Source organism: Vigna umbellata, chromosome 8, assembly GCF_029865625.1.
Source record: "Vigna umbellata cultivar VRB3 chromosome 8, Vumbellata_1.0, whole genome shotgun sequence".
Classification (NCBI taxonomy): Eukaryota; Viridiplantae; Streptophyta; class Magnoliopsida; order Fabales; family Fabaceae; genus Vigna; species Vigna umbellata.
This window is the reverse complement of record NC_142172.1, coordinates 45,651,636-45,675,828: the sequence shown is the minus strand read 5'-3', so window position 1 is coordinate 45,675,828 and position 24,193 is coordinate 45,651,636. Positions and strand designations below refer to the sequence as shown.

At 30.2% G+C, this 24,193-nt stretch overlaps 2 protein-coding genes and 1 long non-coding RNA gene across 4 annotated transcripts; all 3 read right to left on the bottom strand.

The window, feature by feature from the left end:
• Window positions 1-3,359: 3,359 nt before the first annotated feature.
• On the bottom strand, window positions 3,360-6,209 carry LOC148194802 (uncharacterized). Of its 2 annotated transcripts, XR_015781594.1 has the most exons (3): window positions 5,337-6,209; window positions 3,841-4,919; window positions 3,360-3,726 (listed from the first exon to the last, which is right to left on the bottom strand). It is a non-coding gene; the product is annotated as an uncharacterized LOC148194802 (long non-coding RNA). The 2 variants fall into 2 exon arrangements; XR_015781593.1 differs by having other exon boundaries at window positions 3,841-6,209.
• A 2,515-nt stretch (window positions 6,210-8,724) lies between these two features.
• RPI2 (ribose-5-phosphate isomerase 2) lies at window positions 8,725-10,021 on the bottom strand. The gene has a single exon (XM_047321671.2). It carries the CDS (start codon window positions 9,899-9,901, stop codon window positions 9,098-9,100), a length of 804 nt encoding a protein of 267 aa, XP_047177627.1. The 5' UTR covers window positions 9,902-10,021; the 3' UTR covers window positions 8,725-9,097.
• An 8,942-nt stretch (window positions 10,022-18,963) lies between these two features.
• LOC124835961 (acetylornithine aminotransferase, mitochondrial-like) lies at window positions 18,964-22,985 on the bottom strand. Its single transcript, XM_088097129.1, has 4 exons — window positions 22,781-22,985; window positions 22,206-22,689; window positions 20,198-20,632; window positions 18,964-19,811 (listed from the first exon to the last, which is right to left on the bottom strand). The coding sequence occupies exons 2-4, from the start codon at window positions 22,644-22,646 to the stop codon at window positions 19,284-19,286; spliced, it is 1,404 nt and encodes a 467-aa protein (XP_087953255.1). The 5' UTR covers window positions 22,647-22,689; window positions 22,781-22,985; the 3' UTR covers window positions 18,964-19,283.
• Window positions 22,986-24,193: the final 1,208 nt, after the last annotated feature.

Here is a 24,193-nt window from a genome sequence, read left to right as displayed (position 1 = left end):
TGAGTGAGTGGAAGCACGTGACCAAAGCAAAGGGCATGTGGGACCGTTATGCTTTTTCACATGGGATTCGGTGGGCCCATACCCTGCTACTCTAATTGGGCTTTAATTTAAGACTTTTGCAAGACCGAGAGAGGGAGAGAGTTGCTCCTTCCACCACCAATCGCTTCCTGCATCACTTCGTATCTAATTTGATTTTTATAAGATGGATGTTAACATCCATTTTACCTTTAACGAATGTTGACATCCGTAAACAGATATTAACATTTGTGAATATATTTTATATTTTAGTTTATTATTTTTATTTAAAAAAAGAAAATTTTAACGGTGATCACATCCATTTAATAATTTTAAAAAATATTTTATTTATTATTTAAATAATAATATATAAATTAAATTAATTATTATTATTTTATTAAATAAAATAAAATAAATTTATAAATAATTAAGTAATAATTTTTAAAAAATTAAATAATATTTATATATTAATTTAAAATATAAAGATATCCGTAGATTTATAACAAAAATTTTAATTATTATTTAAATAATAATACATAAATTAAAATTAATAATAATTATTTTATTAAATAAAATTAATTTATAAATAATTAAGTAATAATTTTAAAATAATTAAATAATATTTATATATTAATTTAAAATACAAAAAATTAAAAAACTAAAAAAAAAAAAATCAACAAATGTCGCCACATCCACATCTATTTTAATATATTTATAAAAAATATTTTAATTATTATTTAAATAATAATACATAAATTAAATTAATAATAATTATTTTATTAAATAAAATAAAATTAATTTATAAATAATTAAGTAATAATTTTTTAAAAATTAAATAATATTTATATATTAATTTAAAATATAATAAATTAAAAAACTAAAAATTAAAAAAAAAAACTCAACAACGAATATGCCACATCCGTTGAAGAAAAAAGATGAGTTTTAAAATTTTAAAAAATATGGTGGTGCAAGAAACAAAGTGAGATGGTGTAGGAAGTAACCCTAACAAAGGGATCATAACCATATCCAATATAAATAATCTTTCTCAAAATTCTCACGGTGCAACTTTCGATAAGGATTTCTCATCCCTCAATTAGTTTATATATTTTTTCTTTGGAATTGATAGTTTTAATCTCTTATTAATTTTTGTGACTACTTTTGGCCTGAAAAAATACGTTGGATCCATTAGCGACATAAAGGAGTCATCTCAACATATTTTACAAGGGATTATGTTTTTAATTTTTAAAAGCGTAATCGTTTTATTAAATGAAATAATGCTAACTTTTTAGAGATTTAAGATTTGGAGAGATTAAAAATTGGTTATTTTTGTGATTACATATACCTTTTGGAAAAAAAATATCTCGCTTGAAATCATGACTTCTACTTTTTCAAATACAATATTAAATGAAAGTGTTGATTGAAATGAAGAATTTTATTTTAAAAGACTACAATAGTCTTGATTGAAATCATAACTTCTAATTATTTTTGTCTCCGGCTGTACTTTAAAACAAAAAGCTCTGTAACATATAATTTTTTATCATGAAATCACGGTTTTAATTTTAAAATTAATTAAATTAAAATTGTGTTTAAATATATTTTTTAAATTTGTTTTAAAATTTTAAATATTAAAATAAAGAAACTGTATTTTAATTAATGACGGTAACTCAAGTTATATTTATTTTAATTAATTTACTGTTGAAAGACGAATTTGGAAGATTTACGAAGAAAAGAAGCTTTTTTACAATATTAATCCTCATTATCATTGTTCAATGTGAGATTGCAAAAAAGAAAAGAACTGCTTCTTGATTTTATGACGTGATACTGTTTTGTGATTTTTTTTTTTTTTTTGTGTTGTTTAATTCATGCAAGTGATCTATATTCCTAGTTTTAATAATAATAGTAAACATTAATAATAATAATATTATTAATACGAATAATAATAATAATTATTATTATTATTATTATTATTATTATTCATGTTAAAATTAATTTTTATTTTTTCTCTCTTAAAATAATTTTTACAAATATATATAATATTAACAATTATATTTTTATTACTTATATACTAAAAATATTTTGGTAATCTTTAATTTTTATCTATTAAACATTTTTTTGTGTTACATCGATCAACTAATTTTTACAAACTTTATTTTCAAATTTCCTCTCTATCACTTTCAAAATTTTCTAAAAAAAATAACAATCAACTCATTCTCAAATTCATCCTCTAAAATGAACACAGCCTAAAACTTTGATTAAAACAACTTTTGTATTTATTCCCACTAATTCCATTATTACATAATTAATAACATGTTCTATATATATATATATATATATATATATATATATATATATATATATATATATATATATATATATATATATATATATAATATATATATATATTAAAGAGATTTTTTTATCCAATTTTTTTTCTACTTGTTATTAGTTTAAGTTACCATTTTATTTAATTTTAATTTATTTTTTAAATTTAACCAGGTTTTCAAATTTAATTACTTTTTGAAGTTAAATAAACAAAAATCAACTACTAAATAAATAAAAATCATTTACAAAATAAATAAAAACTATTTATAATTAAATTGTAAGACTTATTTATATTTATTTTTATAATTATAGTTTTTATAATTATTTATAGGATAAGATTTCGAGAGAATGAAATGGTTTTCTAATCTATCATTATTTGTAGCAATAGGCAGCTGCTGCACACAAAAACAAAAAATGGAAAAATCTAAAATGCTACAATTTAAAAATTAAATAGAAAATATTATATGTGAGAAGAAAAATATGGTGAAATCATTACATTATACAACTTCAATTCAAAATATTAAGATTATGGACATTCGTTTTGAACTCAAGATTTTAAGTTTTTTCATCTCAAGGGAATATGGTGAAATCATTACACAAGGCATTTCAAAATAATAAGATAATGGAAACTGGTTTTGGTTTTGGTTTTGGACTAAAGATAATGGAAACCTGTATAACAAGAATTCAGAGTTTCACGTTTAGTTTTTATATTAAACAAAAATATCTTACAAGAATACATTATCTTTGACATTACCAACCAACAGTTACAACACAACTATCTACAAGAAAGTTGAAAAACATGACACAGAAATGCGACAGATTCAAAAGTGAGATCAGAAGTTTTAAATGTTACATAGGAACAGTTGACAAGTTTGTAGCTTTGACTGAGATATAAAACAATAAGGTAAATTCAATTTATGGCTATGAATATGATTTTCAATGTAATTTCAATATAGTATAGCAAGACCTACGAGCTTACTAAGCTTGATCCTTATTCTGATTGAACATCAAAACAAAGAATATAACATAAACAATGTTTTGGTTCGTATATATTTCGTAGAGTCAGGTAAACTTCAATAATACTAATTTCTCAAGAAGACAACAAATATATGGGTATTTTACATGCAAATGCCCAGAAAATTCTTAATCCTGGAAATGAGAGAACTCATGCAGCCTTCTACAGTATTTATTTCTTATATGATAAATAGTAGTTACCAGCATAACAGAGTTCATCATCAAACATAAAAATAAAAAGAAGCAGACAACGTACAGTACCTGCCAAACTTGTTGATTCCTGAGGATCACCGTCGTTTGTCCCTCTAAGCGATATCTTACCATGTGAACGTTCTTTCCACTTGGCCTTCGTTTTTCACCACTCTCTGTCTTTATCTACACTCGAATGGAAAGTTTATATTTATGTTCTAATTCTTCAAGGTAGGTGAGAATAGAAGAATCCCACTTTGCATAGTATCAATATAAACTATGGGGTTACAAATATTGTACCTTTCCGTTTGCAGCAACACGATCACCATTGTTTAACTTGATGTACTTTTTACTCCTCTGGCACCAGAAGGTTTACATGAGACAAATAAGACATTTTTCAATAAAATTTAAAAAATAATTGTCTTCCCTATAAATCAATCACAACTTCAGTATTACCTTATCGCAGTGATACTGCTACGGTATAAGGTAGGGGGTAATAATAAGGTTTGGAAAGTATATGAGAAGAAGGAAGATAGGAGGGAAGTGAGGCGTATTGACCGTAAAGGTCGAACAGTGGAAGGCGTGGAGAGATCTAACCGAACGGTGGAAGGTGGTGAAGAGCTGGAGCCGAACGGTAGGAGGCAGGGAAGCAAGCCGAACGGAGGAAGGTAAGGAGCAACCAGGCCGAATGGTGGAAGGCGAGGAGCGACCAAGCCGAACGCGGGAAGGCAGGGAGCGAGCAGGCCGAACGGTGGGATGCAGCGAAGGACGAACAATAGAAGAGCTACCATCCTAACTGTCACAGCGGTTAGGATGGATAGGAACTAATTACAGTAATGGGAGTTATATTTGAGGAGAATATTCAGTATAAGATAATTAGAGTAAATAAATATATATTTAAGGGAAATATACAATATAAGATATTTATAATTAATGATATATGCTAGGGAAATATAAGGGAGAATATTTATATTAAATATAGGGATATTTATATTAAATATAGATATATTCTAGGGAGATATTTAGTATGAGATGAGCGGGAAACAATTAGTATAAAAAAAACTAGAGTCTAAGGTTAAGAGTATGCTTTTGATTATTGAGTTTTGTTAACAGGCGGCTATGCGTCCTGCGAGAGAGGTTATGCTCCCAAGTAATTGAAGGAGGTTATACTCCCAATTATTGTTTACTTTTGTTTATTCAGATATTACCATCAATAAAAAAGATTCATTCATCCATTATCATTCGTTCATTGTCTTTTCTACCTACTGTGATCGTGATTAATTACGTCTCCGACTCGGATACGTAACAGATACATAGATCTTTGTTTGTGAATGCCAGCACCATCATCTGCGACTAGATCAAGGACAGCCGACTCCAATCTAAAAATATTGAGTATTATTAGGACCAAAACCAAACAAGCAAAAACTAAAAACATGAGAAAGGATGGGATTGTATAAATGAAACTGAATCATACATGCTGAAAGTCACAACACAATAATACACAAGCAAACAAATTAAACACAAAAAGCACAAACATAATCAGCTAAAAGTTTTAGTTTGGCTTCTGAACTAATGATTTAGAAATGGTTTACAATAAAATCACCACAATAGCATAATAAAGAAAACTGCTGCCTTTTTGAAGCAAAGTCTTCATTGGCTTTTACTGAAAGGTCAGCCTCCATATGCTGAGAATCATAGCAAAATTAGTAGCAATGTTTTTTTGTTTCAGAATCATAACCACCATGAATATAGTGTATATCTGTATGATGAACTGTGTAATTCAGATAGAAACTTACTTGATTTTTTGGTATTGAACTTATATAGTGATCTTCATCCTTGAAACTTTGGGGCTTTCTCTTAGAACCACGTGCTGCTAAAACTCAAGTAAACAGAATCAGAAACTAATCATCATATTTTTCTAACTTAACTCTTCTAGTCTTCTTTCACTCAAATCCTTAATAAAGCATGTCCAAGTAAAAGTAAACCTTGAATTTTTCTACCAATTTTAACCGACAAATTCTTACACGGGAAAGGTATTTGCTGGATGCAACAGGGAAAGAAAATTGCATATCAAACGATAGCCTAGCAGACAGTTTCCACAGAAAATCCAAAATAAAATTATCTGTTATTGATTCCAATCAGTCAGCAGAATACTGGTGGTTATTTAAAGAAAAAGGAAGTTGAATTGTCCAAATCCAAATTTCAGCAGTAGCCACATACCTTTTCCTTGTTATCCTTAGATTGCTGTTGTTGGACCAAATTTATAATATTCGCATGAATGGCTCTTTTCTTTGTCATCACATCGCCCCATTGCCCAGAAGGGCCATGCAATTAATGAGCATCACGTCCAAAGTATAGGAAAAGTACAAAGATAACAATATAGACATGCACATCATAACTAATTTCAAGGGGGCTATTTTGGTCACAAGGAGCATAAACTTTAATATGATTAGGGCTGGGCACAGTTAAGTTAAGAAACTTAAATTATAGTTTATCTGTACTGTTTTAAACTTAAAAAACTTAAAACTACTTTTACTAAAAACTAATTATACTGGTTAACAGTTCAGTTTAAAAATACTGAACTATTTCATTTTGAATACAGTTAACTATGGTTTCAGTTTTCCTCTGTTTCCTTTCTCAATCGTAGGTTTTTCTATTTCCTTTTTCCATCACAATTTCCTGCTGCCGCCATTGTTGTCGAAGACTCGGGTTCTGAGAACACTTCTCGTTGGAAAGAGAAGCAAATCTGCAAACCCACGTTTTTCCCTTTCCCTTTCAAAAGAGATTGAAAAACCTTGGCATGGTAACAGTGGAAGAACGAAGGAGAAGAGGGGGAGCAAAACGATGCCGTTGAGACGGGAGCCGAAGGAGGACGCACCTGAGTTCCAGAAGGAGTCGATGGAGTTGCCGGCGGAGGGAGAGGGTGAGGGCGGGAGGCCGTCGCCGAAGAGAGAGTAGTCGAGGAAGGACTGGACGCCGGCGAGGGAGGAGGCGGAGAAGAGGTCGGGGTGGGTGAAGGGGGTGTGGTCGAGGGAGAAGTTGGTAGGGGAGTTGTCAGTGACGAAGATGGTTTTGGCGGCGAGGAGCGTAGGGAGGCATGCGCGGCGGGGGAGGAGGAGGTGGTCGGAGAAGGGGAGGCGCTGGGAGACCACGTGACAGGGAAACAGGAGAGGATCCAGAGGAGGACAGTCCAGGAAGGCATTGCGTGTGATGAAAAGTGTGACTTTGAACTTAAGCAGTTTACTGGATTGTACTGCACTAAGTGCACTAAAATTAAGTTCAGATCAGTTTTTCTTAACTACTTTTTAGTTCAATTCAGTTTCTTTGAATTATTATATAGTTAATTATAGTTTGGTTATAATACAGTACAGATAGTGCAGTTTGCCCACCCCTAAATATGATATATAACAGAGCATAAATGAAACACTGACAAGGACATTCAATATATATAAATGAAAACCCAATCATGATACAAATAACCAACTCTAAAAAATAAATAAGAACGTGCTTGGAAATTGGCATAGTAAGTAAAACAATAAGAATGTGATAGGAGATTGGGAAATTTACTTCAAAAGATAAATGCTGAACTAATGGCTATGACATTAATTATATTGAAATGGAAAATGTTATGTCGTACAAGAGAAGAGTTGATTTTAATCCCTGGAAGAAGGCGAACAACAACAAAGTTACTCTACATACCAAATCAAACAATGAAATTATGGAATTGGACAAGAAAATGGAATTCTACACTGAACATAATGTGGATAATGTATTTAAAGAATAAATTCAGTTGTTGATGCTTTGATTTAGCAGCTTCTCCGTCGGCTTCCAAAATGGTTTGTTTTGGCCTGAAATTGAGTTATTAAAGCAATGTAACTGTAGAATCTACAGAAAGAATATGAGTAGAAAGGATACCTGCATGACATAATCTTACACTCACCTAAACTTCTTCAAATGCTCAGAAAATGCAAGTGCTGTTAACTCCCCCGTTTCCAACACCTTCATGAACATTGGATGCAGCCCTTCACGAGGCAAATCCTTTACTCTTCCGATGGACTCCTTGGCAGGTAAGGGTTTTGTTTTTGGAGCATAAATGAAACACTGACAAGGACATTCAATATATATAAATGAAAACCCAATCATGAATACAAAACACCCAAATCTAAAAATTAAATAAGAACATGCTTGGAAATTGGCATAGAAAGTAAAACAATAAGAATGTGATAGGAGATTGGGAAATTTACTTCAAAAGATAAATGCTGAACTAATGGCTAAGACATTAATATATTGAAATGGAAAATGTTATGTCGTACAAGAGAAGCGTTGATTTTTATTGAACTTGGCAGGTAAGGGTTTTGTTTTTGAATATAAACGAAATGCATTTTTACAGGTCCTCTGCAACAATTCCAGTTCTGCAGAAGTATCATCATACTGGTGTATCTATTTGCATTTCACTTGTAGCTTCAAGTAACACTAGTAGAGTAGCACGATAACCAATATTTGTAATGTTAACTCTCAAGGGCAAGCATACAACACTTTTATGCGTCAATTGCAATGTGCAACCAAATACGCCACAACATTAACTGTGGCAACTGGCAGTATCTTGTCTAACACCATTAGGTCGAAATAAAATTCAATCAGTCCAGTAATTGAATAACCATGAATCAATAAGACGCAGTATAATATCAAACATAAATGTAAGCACTAAAATATCTTCGGTCACATAATGTGTATAAATGCAAGAAATCACAGAACAAGGACCACATGGTAGCTTAGAAGTATTTGCAGCTTGCCTTGGATCTTTCAATGCTTCCAAAGAATACCTGGTTTATCTCAGAATGTCAGCAACCCAATACCAAAAGCCAAAGCACTAACTAAATTCCATTTTCGTTGGACATCATTGCATTGCTTTATGGCTTGCGTATTCGGAAAAATAACATAAATTTTACTTCATCTGTCTAAGGCAAAAGAAGGAAAGCAAATAAGCGAGATCGATTCCAGTTAGGGAAATATCACTCGCTATAAGCCTCTGAAAATTTCATCTGAATCATGTAACCAAAACACACATCGACCCAAGCATACGATAAAACAAATAGGCACTGCATACTAATGAACACAAACATGGTATATAACAAATATGCACTAAACTATAATCGTATAATTCAATAATATCAAGTCGAAGGGGAAAAAAAGAAAAATTGAATTAGATAGATTGAATTTGTTAAACATTGTCAATTCAATAACATATTGTGTGGAAAATGATTCAATACCACACAACAGTCATTGCATTAGATTAATATCCTAATGATCAGCTCCCAAGAAGTCTCCACGGTCCCTCCCACTTCCCCCCCAAAAAAGCAAACAAAACTACCGAGTATTAAGAAACTTTCTCTAACATTTGTATTCAATAGCAAAAGGATTTCATTGAACCCCCCATTACCCTGAATAAAAGACTTCACTACTACACCGTACAATTAGTTAGAACCCCATGTCAAAGCTCAGCCTTGACCAATTAACCTACCTTCATTTTCCTAACCCTCTTCCAAAGCCTCAAAAACTATTTATTCTTCACCGTCAAGCCCAGCTCCCCTGCCACAATAACCGTGGTAGCCATATCTAGAAACATGCCATGCTCTACCACCCCAGCAAGCTGCAGAATTGCGTCACTGGCAACCTTCAAATCGCCAATACTCCTCTTGAAATACAAATCCACAATGAAGTTCCCATTGTCCGTGACATAGGGTTCCTCCTTCTCCCCAACAGTCCTAAGCTTGGCAACACACCCAGCCTCCTCAAACAGCTTGCGCAACCTCTCGGCAGTGAACTTCCAACAAAACCGAATAACCTCAACGGGCATGGCCAATCCACTCCCCCCTACATAGTTCACAAGCTTGGACTCATCAACAATGACAATAAACTTCTTGCACGCGCTCTCCACCATCTTCTCCCTCAGGAGGGAGCCACCGCGACCCTTGACGAGGTTGAAAAAGGGGTCAACCTCGTCGGCGCCGTCAATGGCCAGATCGACAACAGGGTGGGAGTCAAGATCGGAAAGGGGGATCCCGAGGGAGAGTGCCTGTTCGTGGGTTATATTGGAGGTGGGTATTCCAACGATGTCTTTGAGCTTGCCCTGGCGGAGAAGCTCGCCGATGCGGTTGACGGCGTGCTTGGCGGTGGAGCCAGTGCCAAGGCCGAGAACCATGCCGGATTCGACGTACTCGACGGCCTTGTAGGCGGCGATCTTCTTGAGGTCATCTTGGGTGAATATGACAGAGGGGGAGCGGGAGGAGGAAGGGAGGAGAAGGCCGGCGTCCATGGCGGCCTTCTCGGTGTCGATGAAATGGGGGTAGGGAATGGCCATCTGAATGAATGAAAAGGCCAAAACTTGCCAAGCCCAGAGGTTTAAACGTGTGGTGCAAAGATAAAGGAGATGTATAGATAGAGATAGAGAGAGAGATAGGGTTAGAGGGTTATAGAGGGTTGAGATTGTTTGGGTATATATAGAGAAAGCAGTTTTGTTCAAACACTGCGTTTTTGTGGTTTGAAGAGAGATTGACGTGTTTCGCGCGGTTTGGGAAAGAGACACAGAGAAAGAGATTCGACCAAAGAATGCAAGCATGCAGCTTCCGAGGTTTTTTCGAGGGATAAACTTCAAACCTAAATTTTAACTATTTCATCTCTTTATTTACAACTTACCAAACAACTAATTAATTTCCTTCTCAAAACCTAATGAAAGCTTTTATTCTTTTTATTTCTTTTATCTATTTTTTATATTCTTTATTACTTTAAATTCTATATTTATTTATATTCAAATGTAAAGATCTTTGTATGTCTTTTTTTTATACACTCGAAAGTTGTTTATTATAATTTTTAATTAGATCTGTAACTGTTTACATGTATGTATATCTAAATTGTTCCATTATTCACAAATCATAATTATATATTTTAATTAAAAATATATTTCAGAGTCTTTAGAACAGATATTTTTAAGGCTTGAAAATAAATTAAATAGAAATTGTTAAAAATTATTATTATATATTTAAGATATTCATCATTTTAAATTCTGGATTTTATCGTTTTATCTTTAACAAATATTTTGAACAATAAAAATAAAATATTTAAATTATCTTATGTTTTAACTTTTAAATAATGTATAACTATTATTATATAATAGAAACATAAAATATTTTAAAATATAGGACAATAACACTATAATATTAATATATTTTAAAAAAAACGTACAACTTATTTTGCATTTGAACATAAATAGATTTGTAAGTTAATTAAATTCACATAATTATCATATTATCATATTAGAAGTGAGTCATGTGATCTACCAATGTTAACTCAATCATAATAAATTCATAAATGAAAAAAAAAACTGTAATATATTCTCATATTTCAAATAAAAGTAAGTAACTTGAGGTGTCTTAATAAATTCCTGAAAACCCTAATATAAAACTAATATCTTTATAAGTTAAAGTTAACTTATATATATATATATATATATATATATATATATATATATATATATATATATATATATATATATCATAAAATCGTTTTAATTTTTTAAATATATTCATAAAATAATTTTAACTTATAATAAAAGTATTTATTTATTTCTCTTCAACTTTCTTTGAATAATATAAAATGTCCTACAAATGTATTTCCTTTGTCACTGTCGGTATTTTAGTGTTTTTAATGAAATCAGTAGTTACTAACTAACTCAATATTTTATTTAATTTGTTTATTCAGTATAAAAATCTACACAATTAGATTCTTAATCATCGCAATAGTTGTGTAGCAGAAGAACCCACATAACATGATCAGTAGCAATCAATGACTATTATTTGACTTTACATTTCATCCTTGAGATGGCTCCCATTGTTCCTAAAAAGATACTAATTTTTAAATTTTATCTGCAATCCTTAAATAAGCATATTTGACAATGTGGCTACCAACAAACTCCACCGTCGCTCAATGTTAAGGTTTTTGTTAAAATTTAAAATTTAATATATAAGTTTTACGTGAAAAAGTAATTTAGAAAGTATTAATGTGATACGAAGAGAATTTTAAATTTAAAATTAAAAAGAAAAAAAGAGAATAAAGGATTGAAAGTTTTAAGAAATTCAAACATATATTTATTTGAAGAAAACAAATAAATAAACAATTGTTCTCTTCTACCATATTTTAGGAGCATTGATTCAACACAGAGAAAATAGGACTTGTGGTCATTTATTGAGAATCTATTATTTTCAGTATAAAAGACTTTCAATGTTCAATGTTCAATGTTCCAAGTCTTAAATTTTAAATTCTCCCGTTTCAATGGACCACAACTTGGCGAATAAAAATGATCGTAACACAGAAAAAGATTGTGCTAAATCGGATCGTATAAAGCTTTTTAAATTTAATTTTGACCTTATCTGTTTAACAATGTGAAACCAAAAATTAAACTTTTTTTTAGTGATAAACAAAGCGTGAATATTGCTTCTTTTACGAATCTTCGCATATCCCAGTCAAACAATGTTATTAACTCATGTCCTATGTAGTTTGTTTCTCTTTCTCTAAAAAAATAGTTAAAAAATCTTCAGCATACAGTTATTTTGTTTAAACCTTTTATAATTGTATCATTGTAAAAAGTTTATTATTCTGCATCTCTTTTGGTTGGAATAGATTCTTTGTATTCTTAAGCTATGGTGGCTATGGGAAGACCAAAGGCACTATGTTTGGTTGATAGCCAGACGTGTGCAATTTGGTTTGTCTTTTAAAAGTTACATGTTTTAATAATGTTTTTTCTTTTATTTTATTTTGCAGGGCATCTTCTTTCAATTGGTCAATGATTTTGGTCCGTCCGCACCTCTGATCCCACTTTCTTCACCCCATTGGGTGGGGCCAGACAATCCAAAATCTTGATTTTTCTGCAATTTGTATTTTATCAAAAACAAACAAACAAAAAGTTTATCTGCTATATGTATTTTCTAAGGTGCAGAGATATTCTAAGTTTAACATTTGATGAATGTGTGAAAAAGAAAAATAATCCAAAGAAAATCAGTTGAAAATAGAAAATTAAATGGAACTTAATCAGTGACTTTTAAACATTAGTTTTGGTACACTGTGTCATGTTGGAGAATTTAAATGAAAGTTTGTAATATTGAGGAAAATAAATAAAAATTAATTTTGTTGATAAAGTTGTTTGATGAAAATATAATTTCTTTTTTGAAAAAAAGAAGACATCAGATACAGAAATTGTGAATAAGTTTTTGAAAATCCTAAATAAACACTTGTGAGATGAGCCGGCAAAATTCTATTATTATCAAAGCACCGTCGCTTTTATGTTGGGCCTTGATTTTGAATTTAAGCCCACTTACGAGAGTGTTTCATTCTACGGGTGTTACTTCCTCCACCACCACATTTTCTCCCTCCACTTCCCCAATTCTATTACATATTTTTTGAATTATAAAACTAACCTTTTATAATTACACAAATAACCTTTTTATTTTTTAATCCTAATTATTTACTTTAACCCTAAAATTTATCTTTCTATCCCTTCTCACCCACCTCCCAACCCTCTCAGATTTTCACCCAAATTCAATCACATTTGTTTATCATCTTCCATTTTTCCTCACAAGGTTAGTGATGATATTTTAAATTTTTTTTTAAATGCAATGCATATATCTCTGTGTTGTGCTCTGCGTTTTTTTGCTGTGTGCGTGTGTTGGGAGAAAGGAAGAAGATAACCAGGCCAAAAACGGATGTCGGGTATCCGTTTGGATCTGAGATGTTGACATCCGTTGACGGATGCTCACATCCGTTTAAAGATTATACGATTTATATTTTAGGGTTTTATTACGCACCTTCACGCCTCTAAACCTCTCACGCCTCTGAACCAGCACCTTGAAGCACCACCACACTCACGACTGAAGATGAATTGCTTTCCCATTTTCAATCTTACTAAACACAAAGTCTACCACACTCTCACGTCACAATTCTATAAAAGAGAATAAGAGGTAACATAAGAGACAACCTGAGAAAAATAATAAAGAGAAAGAAGGAAGAATGATAAAGAGAATAAATGTCTACGTGAGATTTTAAATAATATTAACCCTAAAATTTTAATAAGGGTAAACTAGGAATGAAAACATAAAAAAAGGTAAAAGAGAAATGGGGTGGTGGAGGAAGCAAGTTGTGGTGGTGGAGGGAGTAACACCCTCATTCTACACTCCAACATCTCATGTTTAATTTTAATAAATATATTTTTATTTTATTATCTTTTCTTAACTTTAATAAATATCTTTCTAACTGCTTCTCTCTTATTAAAAATATTCTACACCACCTTAATAATAATTTAATTTAATTTAAAATTTAAATATTATTTAATATAATTTTATATTTTAATAATTATTAAAATATGATATATCTTACAATAATAATTATATTAAAAAATAAAAAGAAAATATTTAAATAAAAATAATAATAATAAAAATGAAAAAATAACATAATAATAATAATATAAAATTTGATTTAATATATTTAAATATATTAAAATATTAAAATAAATTAAATAATTATTAAATTGTAAATAAAAACAAAAATTTTAAAAGACTTGTTTTTTGGATATCTGGAAAATTTGTTTTTATTTAAAATTTAATAAATATTTAATTTAATTGAAAATTATAATATTATTTATTATATTTTTATAATTTAATAATTTAATAATTATTAAAATATAATTTATTTTTTTATAATAGTTTTATTAGAAAGAATAAAAATAATATTATCTAAAAAAAAGTAATAATAATAAAAATAAAAGTAATATTTGAAATTACATATAATATATTTAATATATTATACTATATTAAAATATTAAATTAAATGAAATAATTATTAAAACTTAAATAAAAAACAAAATCTGATTTTGTTAATAGAAATCTGATAGTTCATGATACGGATATGAATATCTGATTAACAAATCTTTCTAAAATTTATATTTTATTTAAATTTTAATAATTATATAATTTAATTTAATATTTTAATATAGTGTAATATATTCAAATATATTAAATGTAATTTTAAATTTTATTTTTATTTTTATTTTTTTAATAAAATTATTAAAAAAAATATATCATATTTTAATAATTATTAAAATATAAAAAATAATATTATAATTTTTAATTAAATTAAATATTTACTAAATTTTAAATATAAACAAAACTGTTAGTATATTTTATTTTTATATCTGATTAATAAGCTTTTTAAAATTTTTGTTTTTATTTAAAACTTAATAATTGTTTAATTTATTTTAATATTTTTAATATAATTTAATATATTTGAATATATTAAATCAAATTTTATATTATTTTATTTTATCATTATTTTTATTTTTTTAATTTTTTAATATAAATCATATTTTAATAATTATTAAAATAAAAAATTATATTAAATAATATTTAAAATTTAAATTAAATTAAATTATTATTAAGGTGGTGTATAACCTTTAATAAAAAAGAAAAGAAATAAAAAGATATTTGTGAAAGTGTTTTTAATAAAAAAGAGAAGGAAAAGAAAAAATATTTATTAAAGTTAAAAATGAAATTTTTGAAGATGCAGAATATGTTAAAAGGTTAAAATTTGAATTTTTGAAGGTGGAGAATGAGAGGTTGGAGATGTAAGATGAAACACTCTGATTAGAGATATAAAACAAGATTCTGATTGAGCAAACAAAGGGTGTTTCTTCCTTGTACTCCTAAAATATAAAATTCCCAAAATGCCTTTTTTTCAATATTATTTGGATTGAATATTTTAGAAGGTAATTTCATATTTGAAAATATATCTGGTAATACTAATTCAGGAAGCTATAAAAAATATTCTGAAACAAGTCTTTCCATAAGTATTTTCAAATTCAAAAATATCTTTCCTAACATTTATTTTAGATTTTTTTTATTTTAAAATGATTATTCTGAAAAGCATTTATAGATTTGAAATAAAAAAATTAACAAAAAAAATCGGGAACAAAAGTTTTAAAAAATATTTTTGGTTCTGAAAATTTCTTTCAAAAGACTACTCATTTAAGAATTTTTATTTTATATTTTGGAATGGTTGTTATGGAAGATATTTCCGGATCAAATATTAATTTTCAAAACAGTCATTTTAAAATATAATTTTTTAAAATAAGTGTTTCAGAAGATAATTTTTAGATTCTGATATTTTTTATACTTACTATATTGGTTATTTAGAAATGTATATTTTCATATCCCAAATACCTCCAAAAATACATAATAAAGAAAAAAAAGATTATTCTTTTCAAAGTAATCTTTCAAAATATATTTTCAAATCTAGAAATATTTTTCATTAACACTCACTCCGAAAGAGTGGTGTGTAGTGCAAAGAAGAGACTGCACAGATAAAAGCGATGGAGGGAAGTGCACTGCAACTTGAGGTGATGGAGGCATAGGGTGGGAGGTGAAGGCATACAAAGAAGAAACTTAAGTGAAGAAAGAAAAATTATAGGTTAAACATCCTGTGGATTTTTTTTTTTTAATTTCATTCCTGTTTTATTAGAATTTTCAATTTAGTTATAAAAAATGTTAATTTGAGTCAATTGGAGTCCTACCGTTAAATTGACTTAACAAGGTTAAATTTTTTATAAAGTGGGAGGTTGACGTTGCCAATTTTTAAAAAGTGGCATTTTGAGACTTTTATGAAATGCCACATATAAAGGTCTCAAAATACCACGTTTTAAAACTTGTCACGTGAACCTCCCACCTAGGGATGGCAAAAAAATCCGCGCCCGCGGATATCCGCAGATAAAATCCGCGACGGATAGTTGATACCCGCGGATATTTACTATCCGCAACCCGCGGGTAGCGGATATTTTAATACCCGCTTATAAACGGGTCGGGTGCGGGTATTATACTATCCGTACCCGCGGATACCCGCTACCCGCAAAAAATAAAAATAAAAATTTAATTTATTTTTTATTAAGTTAAATTTAATTAAAATTAACATTAATTTATATTTTACAAGATTAAATTTAATTAAAATTGAATTTAAATTTATATTTAATTTAATTTATATTATATTTTATATATTTATTGTAATTTTATTTAAATTTTATTTTAATAATTTATTAAAATATATTTTTTTTTAATATTTACGGGTATCCGCGGATATCCGCGGGTTTTAAAATACCCGCGGATATTTTTTAAGCGGATATCCGTGCGGGTAGCGGGTCGGGTAGCGGGTGGATTTTTTTTTGTCGGGTCGGGTTGCGGGTAGGCACTATCCGTGCCCGACCCGACCCGTTGCCATCCCTACTCCCACCTCATCAAATACTTAATTCCGTTAAGTTAATTTAATTATAGGGACCTAATTGACTCAAATTAATATTTTTTTAGGACTAAATTGAAAATTCTAATAAAACCCACAATAATAAAGACAAGTAATGGGGTTTAACCAAAATTATATTATAAACTCTTAAGGATGTAATGGGCATTTTAAAAATTAGGGGTGTAGGAAGAAAAAAAAAAGTTACTGTAGGAGTCGGACTCCAATTGAAAATTTGTGAAAGAAACAAGAACGCACAAAAAATTGAAAATTTTATGAACGATCGACATCAAATCATAAACATCGGATTTGAGTGAATGAACACGCAGATACCCACATAATCTGATTTTCAATTTAATCACTACGGGCCTATGCAAATGTCACCAATTTTTTAAGGGTGTTGCTCCCTCCACCACCACTCTATACTTCCTCCACCTCCCCACATTATTTTAAATACAATTATATCCTTAAGTTAAAAAGATTTTTACTTTTACCCTATTTTAATTAATTTGAAACCCTAATTTTACTTTTCCAGCACCCACCCACGGAACTCTCTTCCCCTTTTCCCGTTTTCGTTTCACTTTCCCACCTCCCGCACTGCCATTCCTTTTTCTTCCCAGTTATTTTTTTGGTTTGAAAGCTTCCATTGCCGCCGTGGTGTGAAGGAGAGTCGCCGTCGTGGTGTGGAGGAACATCGAGGAGCGTCCAGAGCATCAACCAGCGTGAGGAAATATACATCAACGGAGGTGACATCCTTCAACGGATGTCCCCTAATAAAACAAACTCTAAAATAAAAAACGTAACCTTTAAACGGAGGTGACATCTTCAACGGATGTCAACATCCGTTTAAGGTAAAACGGATGTCGACATTCGTTTTTCCTTAAACGAATGTCAACGAATGTCGACATTCGCTGAAGGATGTTGACCTCCGTTTAAAGGTTACATTTTTTATTTTAGGGTTTTATTTCAAGGTTTATTCGAATGCGACACTGCACCACGAGAGGGAGACTGCTTGATAATTCTTTCCACCACCACCAACATTTGCAACTTGTAGTATCTCACAACGAGGAAAGAAAGAGAGGAAGAAATATAATGTTAAAATGAAAGAAAAGTATTTTACTCATGTACGAGACTAGAATAGGTTATTAGTGAAATAGGTTGTGAATGGGTAAAATTAAAAAATAATAACCCTAAAAATAAAATTTTAGTGAGGGACAAAATAGTAACGGAGAGGTGGAGGGAGAAAGGTGTGGTGGTGGAGGGAGCAACACCCATTTTTTAAACACAAAAATTAAAATAGCATATTGACTTTTAAAAATAAATAAAATAATATTCTTCAAAGTTAAAGTATTACTATTACCGTGAAGTTAAAATACAAAATTATATATTTTTCTTCATTTTTTTATTTCACTGTCATATAAAATGAAATCTATAAAAATCACTTTTATAATATATAAAATTGTCATTTCAATTTTAAATATTAAACTTAAATTATTATATTTTAAATATTATTTTACTATAATTTTAGTTTAATCTTTTATAACTTTTTTTATAATATAGTAATGCACAAATATTAATTTTTTTCTCATTCTACACATTAAAAAATACATTTAATTAACTCTAAAAATATTTTATTACAACTTATTGTAAAATTAAAGTTATTAGTTTTTATAAAATTAAATATGAAATAAAACATATGAAAAAATAATATATATATATATATATATATTTTTTTTTTTCTATTTAATTAATATAATGACTAGTTAATTTAAAATAACATTGATATTTGTCTTCTATTACTATTTAATATTTTTCAGAAGAAAAAAAGAAGAATAAGATAGGTAAAGAAAAGGACAAAACTGGTCATTCAATTTTAATATAACTTATAAGATTTTTAAAAGAAAAAATCATAGGAAAACTTTGACAAAATAAGTCAATGTGTCACAGCATGTAGACTGCTGTTTAGAAGCTTTTATAAAGAAGGAAGGACCTGTTGGACAAAAAATTTCCAGAAAAAAAAATCAAATTCATTTTTTCATAAACAAAAGTAAACTTATATATTAGAAAATATGTAAAAACTCTTATACTCTCCTGACAAACCCAAAGACACCCTAGATAACTAACATTTTCTTCTAAAGAAAGGTTACAATAGAAACTGAAAAGATCTTACAGTCATTATTGGACTTCATACCAAAAAAAGACAACAAATAAAAGTGTGACAGAGGAGAATGGATCATGCAAACCATCTCATCTGTCATGCATTACTAACAAAATGCCATAGCATTGTTGAAATATTCTTACCATGAAAACATCTTCATTGATAAGTAGTGAGGTTGGCATCTGAAACTTCAACTCAACAATCCCCAACCAAATAAGTTAATTATTGCTTGCAATGCCAATCCTCTTTCTCCTCCCTTCTACTTATCAAGAACTTGTAAAGTTTGTAACAAAATGTCGACAGCTTGCTCGATCTCTTTCTCTGTTATGATCAATGGTGGGACAATCCTCACTACATTTCCTTTTCCAGCAGTTAACACTAACAGACCAGAGTTTCGACAAGCATCGACAAAGGGCGTGGCAGGTACATCTAAATCTATTCCTATGATTAGCCCAACACCACGAATTTCTTTCACATGTGGGTTTCCTCCCAACTTCTGTTTGAGTAGTTCTTTGAAGTACAGGCCTTTCTTAGATACAGATGAAAGGAAATCAGGTTTTGATATTTTATCAAAAACAGCAAGAGCAGCACTGCAAACAAGAGGGTTTCCTGCAAAAGTGCTTCCATGATCACCGTAATTTATAGAAGAAGCAACTCTCTCTGTCACCAAAACTGCTCCAATAGGTAGACCTCCAGCAAGAGGCTTTGCAAGGGTCATCATATCAGGAAAAACGTCATATGTCTGATGGGCCCATAAAGACCCTGTTCTACCTAAACCACATTGAACCTACAAAATCAAAAGAAGCAAATGATAGTTAATAAAGTAGTATATAAAACCAAATGCAATACTTAAATTAACTATAATTATACCTCAACATATGACACCTATATTTTGTCACTCTATGAACAACACAAATCATGTGACAATGTCCATCTTCTCATCATTCAATCAATAACATGGCAAAGATAGACCAACAGACCATTTTTTTGGTCACAATGTCATCAAAATATTAGACAATCTTTTCTAAAGCAACTTTGAAATAAACTGAAAAAAAACATTAAAAAGTGAAAATCAATGGAGTCTTGGCTTGTTACATCTGCAAAGATTAAAATTTTTTCAGAAAACTAGGCATTACCATTAACAGTAATATATCAATATTAGATGCACTATACCTCATCAAACACAAGAAGTGACCCAGTTTCATCACAAGCATCGCGCAGAGACTGTAGAAATTCTTTTGTGGCACTGTAAATTCCACCTTCTCCTTGAATGGGTTCCACAAAAACTGCAGCAATCTTGCCCTGCTTAATTAATTCTGTTGCAGCCTGAGCATTTCCATACTCTAAAAAGGTCACTCCAGGCATTATGGGTTCAAAAGGTGTTCTATATTGTATTTTACTTGTCAAAGCAAGAGAACCCAAGGTTCTCCCATGGAAGCAGTTACTAAAAGCAATGAACTCTGTTGCTGGCTCCTTCCCGTTAGTAGTTGTTTGTCTCTGATGCTTTCTTGCAAATTTTATGGCGGCTTCATTTGATTCGGTTCCAGAATTTGAAAAGAACACACGATCAGCAAAAGAGGAATCTACAAGACGCTTTGCAAGTTCTACCTGCAACAATTCAAATACAACCATAGAATGCAAAACTGTGCAGAAACACATAACCTACTTCTACAAGAAATGAACTAAAGTAAAGCATAATGGAACCACTATTAAACAATTACAAATATGTAGATAAAAAGTAAAGTTATAATAAAGACATGCCCAAAAAATTACAACCATATACATATTAGATAAAACATATGCTAAAAGTTATTTTCTTTCCTATTTATAATGTATGCAATAACAGAATGAAATAATAAAATCAAATGATCGATGACCATCTCTTACCTAAAATTTCTAAAGCACAATAAAGAATGAAATCTCCAATCCAAATGATCAATGACAAATCTTTTTCTATTTCTCTAAGAAGTATAGGATTAAGGACTCATATAATGCCACATTTATGCAAACATATCAGGGATGGAAGAAATTTGACATTGGGAAACTACAATACTCTGGATTCTATGAACAGTAGGGTATAGAATTGGAGAGATGTAAAATTTAACACTCTATGAAGACTAATAACCAAGGACTCATAAAGTTCTTCATATTGTAAACTAAAAAATATAATAGAAAGCTCAAGTACTGACAACATTACGCACATTTCAATGGGAACTTGTTTTGTCATATTTATATGTTGCTTTAGTTTCCTTTTCTCTGCTAGTGTTCTAGACAATTCTAATTTATAGAATTACCAATCAAGTAAGCACTATAATCTAAGGTTTTATGCCTGATAACAACAACTACTTTTCCCTTCAATTAGCTAATAGTACAGTATAAAAAAGTAATCAGTCCTGGAAATTAACTTTCTCACAAGTTAAGGTAGATCACTTTTAAGAGAATGTAATATCTATAAGAGAGGCACGTAGTGGAACCAAGGGACAGCTGGCAGTCACAATGATGAACAGCATGTGGCACCAAAGTTTGTTAGGTGCAGTTGGTGACTCATATGGCAAGATTGAAGGACTGGGGATAATATTTATTAGGGAATGAGAGTGGGGAAAAGGGGCAGACAGTGTGATATTCCTCTCTCTCTTCTATGGACAGTTCTCTCTGAGATCCCTAGTTTCTGTTGCTTCCTATATAGTCCTAGTGACTATTTCTATTTCAGTACATAAATAACATACTTTTGAGAGGAGGTTTCTTCACAGCAATGGAAAACATAAATTGATGAAGTGAATCAATCTCAAACAAAGCAACAGTTGGAATCACAAAAAGAAGCGGAAACAATTGTACTTTGAACAATGAAGAAATCAAAGAAGACCTGAAGAAACTGGATCCTGGAAGAAAAAACTCTGGATACCATCTTAGACAAACCGAAGAGAGAGAGATAATTGAACATGAATTGAATCTTTTTATTATTGTATCACACTTAGAACCATGAGTACAAGATGTATTTATAGATGTAGTTTAGTACTGACAGTTGTAGAAAGTAATAAAACAGTTTACAGGTAAACTTCTAGCTGTACAAAGAAAATAAGAAGTTGTAGAATACATTTGTAAACTATACAGGTTAGCTACAGTGTGTATATAACACATACATATGAAGAAATTGATATAACATATAGTAACATGCCCAAACCTGAGGTATTGTGTAGAATATATTGCTGGTATGAGTAAGGGTGGCAGCTTGTTCAACAACAGCTTGTAACCAATCTACATCACCGTGTCCCAGAGCATTGACAGCAATCCCAGCACTCAAATCTAAATATTCTTTCCCTTCAACGTCATACAACTTGCAACCTTCCCCCCTCTCAAGCACCACTGGTGTTCTTGCATATGTTCCCACCAAAAACTTCCCTTCCATCTCGATCACAGCCTTAATTTTCTCCAATTGTGTCTTTCCAGTGTTTGGTACAGCAACATCAGCATTGAGACACGCACTCACAACATTCCGACCTCTAATCTGAATACCAGGATTTCTTCCAATCAAAGTGCTCTCTCTTGCCAAACTGAAAAATTGCCTGGGTTTGTAACATGGCTGAGAAATTGAATGGTTTGGAGAAATGTAAACTGCATTCATTCTGTTCAGTTAAGAGAGAGATTCTTCCACTTCTTCTCTTTTGCTGAAACAACAATAAAAATTATAAGAAAAAACAATATCAATTTGCCGTAGAGTTCAGTCTTCAAACTAGGTAATCAAAATCGAGTTTCAACCTGTAAGATTCGAGTCTATCGTCTTCTTCTCCTTCTCCAATCAATTGCCTGAAAGTCAGTTTTCAACTAAGTGAAAACGGCAGAGTCTCGCGATGCAGTCTCTCCCACCAGCGGAGGCGGAGCGACAGACCTTGCGGCGGCACGGCAATGTTACTTGTGGTGTCACTTCTCAGGACAATGTTACTTGTCATCCAAAAATTATTTTTACAGCCAAGTTTTTTATTTAATAAGGATTGTAACAAATATTTCTAGATAAATTAAAATAATATAATTTTTGGGAGAACGTTTATAGCAACACAAATGTACACACCTACTTTTAGGAATTTGATCCTGCACTCTCGTACTTTTGTCTTGCACCACATACTTTTTTAAAATTCCAAGTATACCTATCTAGAAATTATAATTACGGATGTATCAATCCACATATATTTTAAATACAAATAATTAAAATTTAAAATATCAACTTTACATATCGTGATTATATAACATGAAAGTTAGATTTATATTCCAGATTATATAATTTATAATATATTTACTTTCTCAATCATATAATTTGTAATCTACAGTTGGAAGCAAATTTTATTTTGAAGTGTATAATATATAATATAAATTTATATTCTGAGTTATATATTTTATAATATAAATTTAGAAAATAATTGACAACTTAAATTGTATTTTAGACTGTGCATTTTATATTGTACCTTTGATATTGGCCCTGCAGTGTCTTGTGACACTTATTCCTTCTGAAAGATTATTAAGTGTGAGGAACCTGTAAACCAAAATAGAGGTACGCACGGCTGCAAATAGAAGGAGGTGCAGGTAGAAAATATGATCTTAAGATTTTTAATAAAGGGTAAACAAGTAATTTTGCAAGAATGATGGGTGCAAGAAGAAAAATAAGATATAAAGAGATAATGCCCTTATTTTTATCATACTAAAGCGACCCTTGTATTGTTTTTTTTATATGTTTTGGGCCTCAAATTTTTCAGATACGTATTGTAATTTTTCAGTAAAAAGGACTTGTAATAAAAAGATATATAATATTTTGACGAATTCATTTGATCTTAATTACTATATCAAAATTTTTTATCTACTTTACTTTTTTTTACTATAATAACATTTTATTTATCAAACACCTTTAACCTTTATACTATTTTTATTCTTTTAGGTTCATTGTTTTCTTTTTTATTTTCTTAATTTTTCCTTTTGGTACTTAAAGTGTCCTTAAACAACATTGAATGTTTAACAAAATTATTGAATATATAACTAACCATGGTTTAGTAGAAAAGAGGAAAGATCCAATTTGGAATTCTCAACTCGATTAATTTTCAGATTACCTATTCTGAAAAGAAAAAAAAAAAAAACTAAAGACATAAGGGATCATTTTGAAATCATAATTAATTATGTGTCACC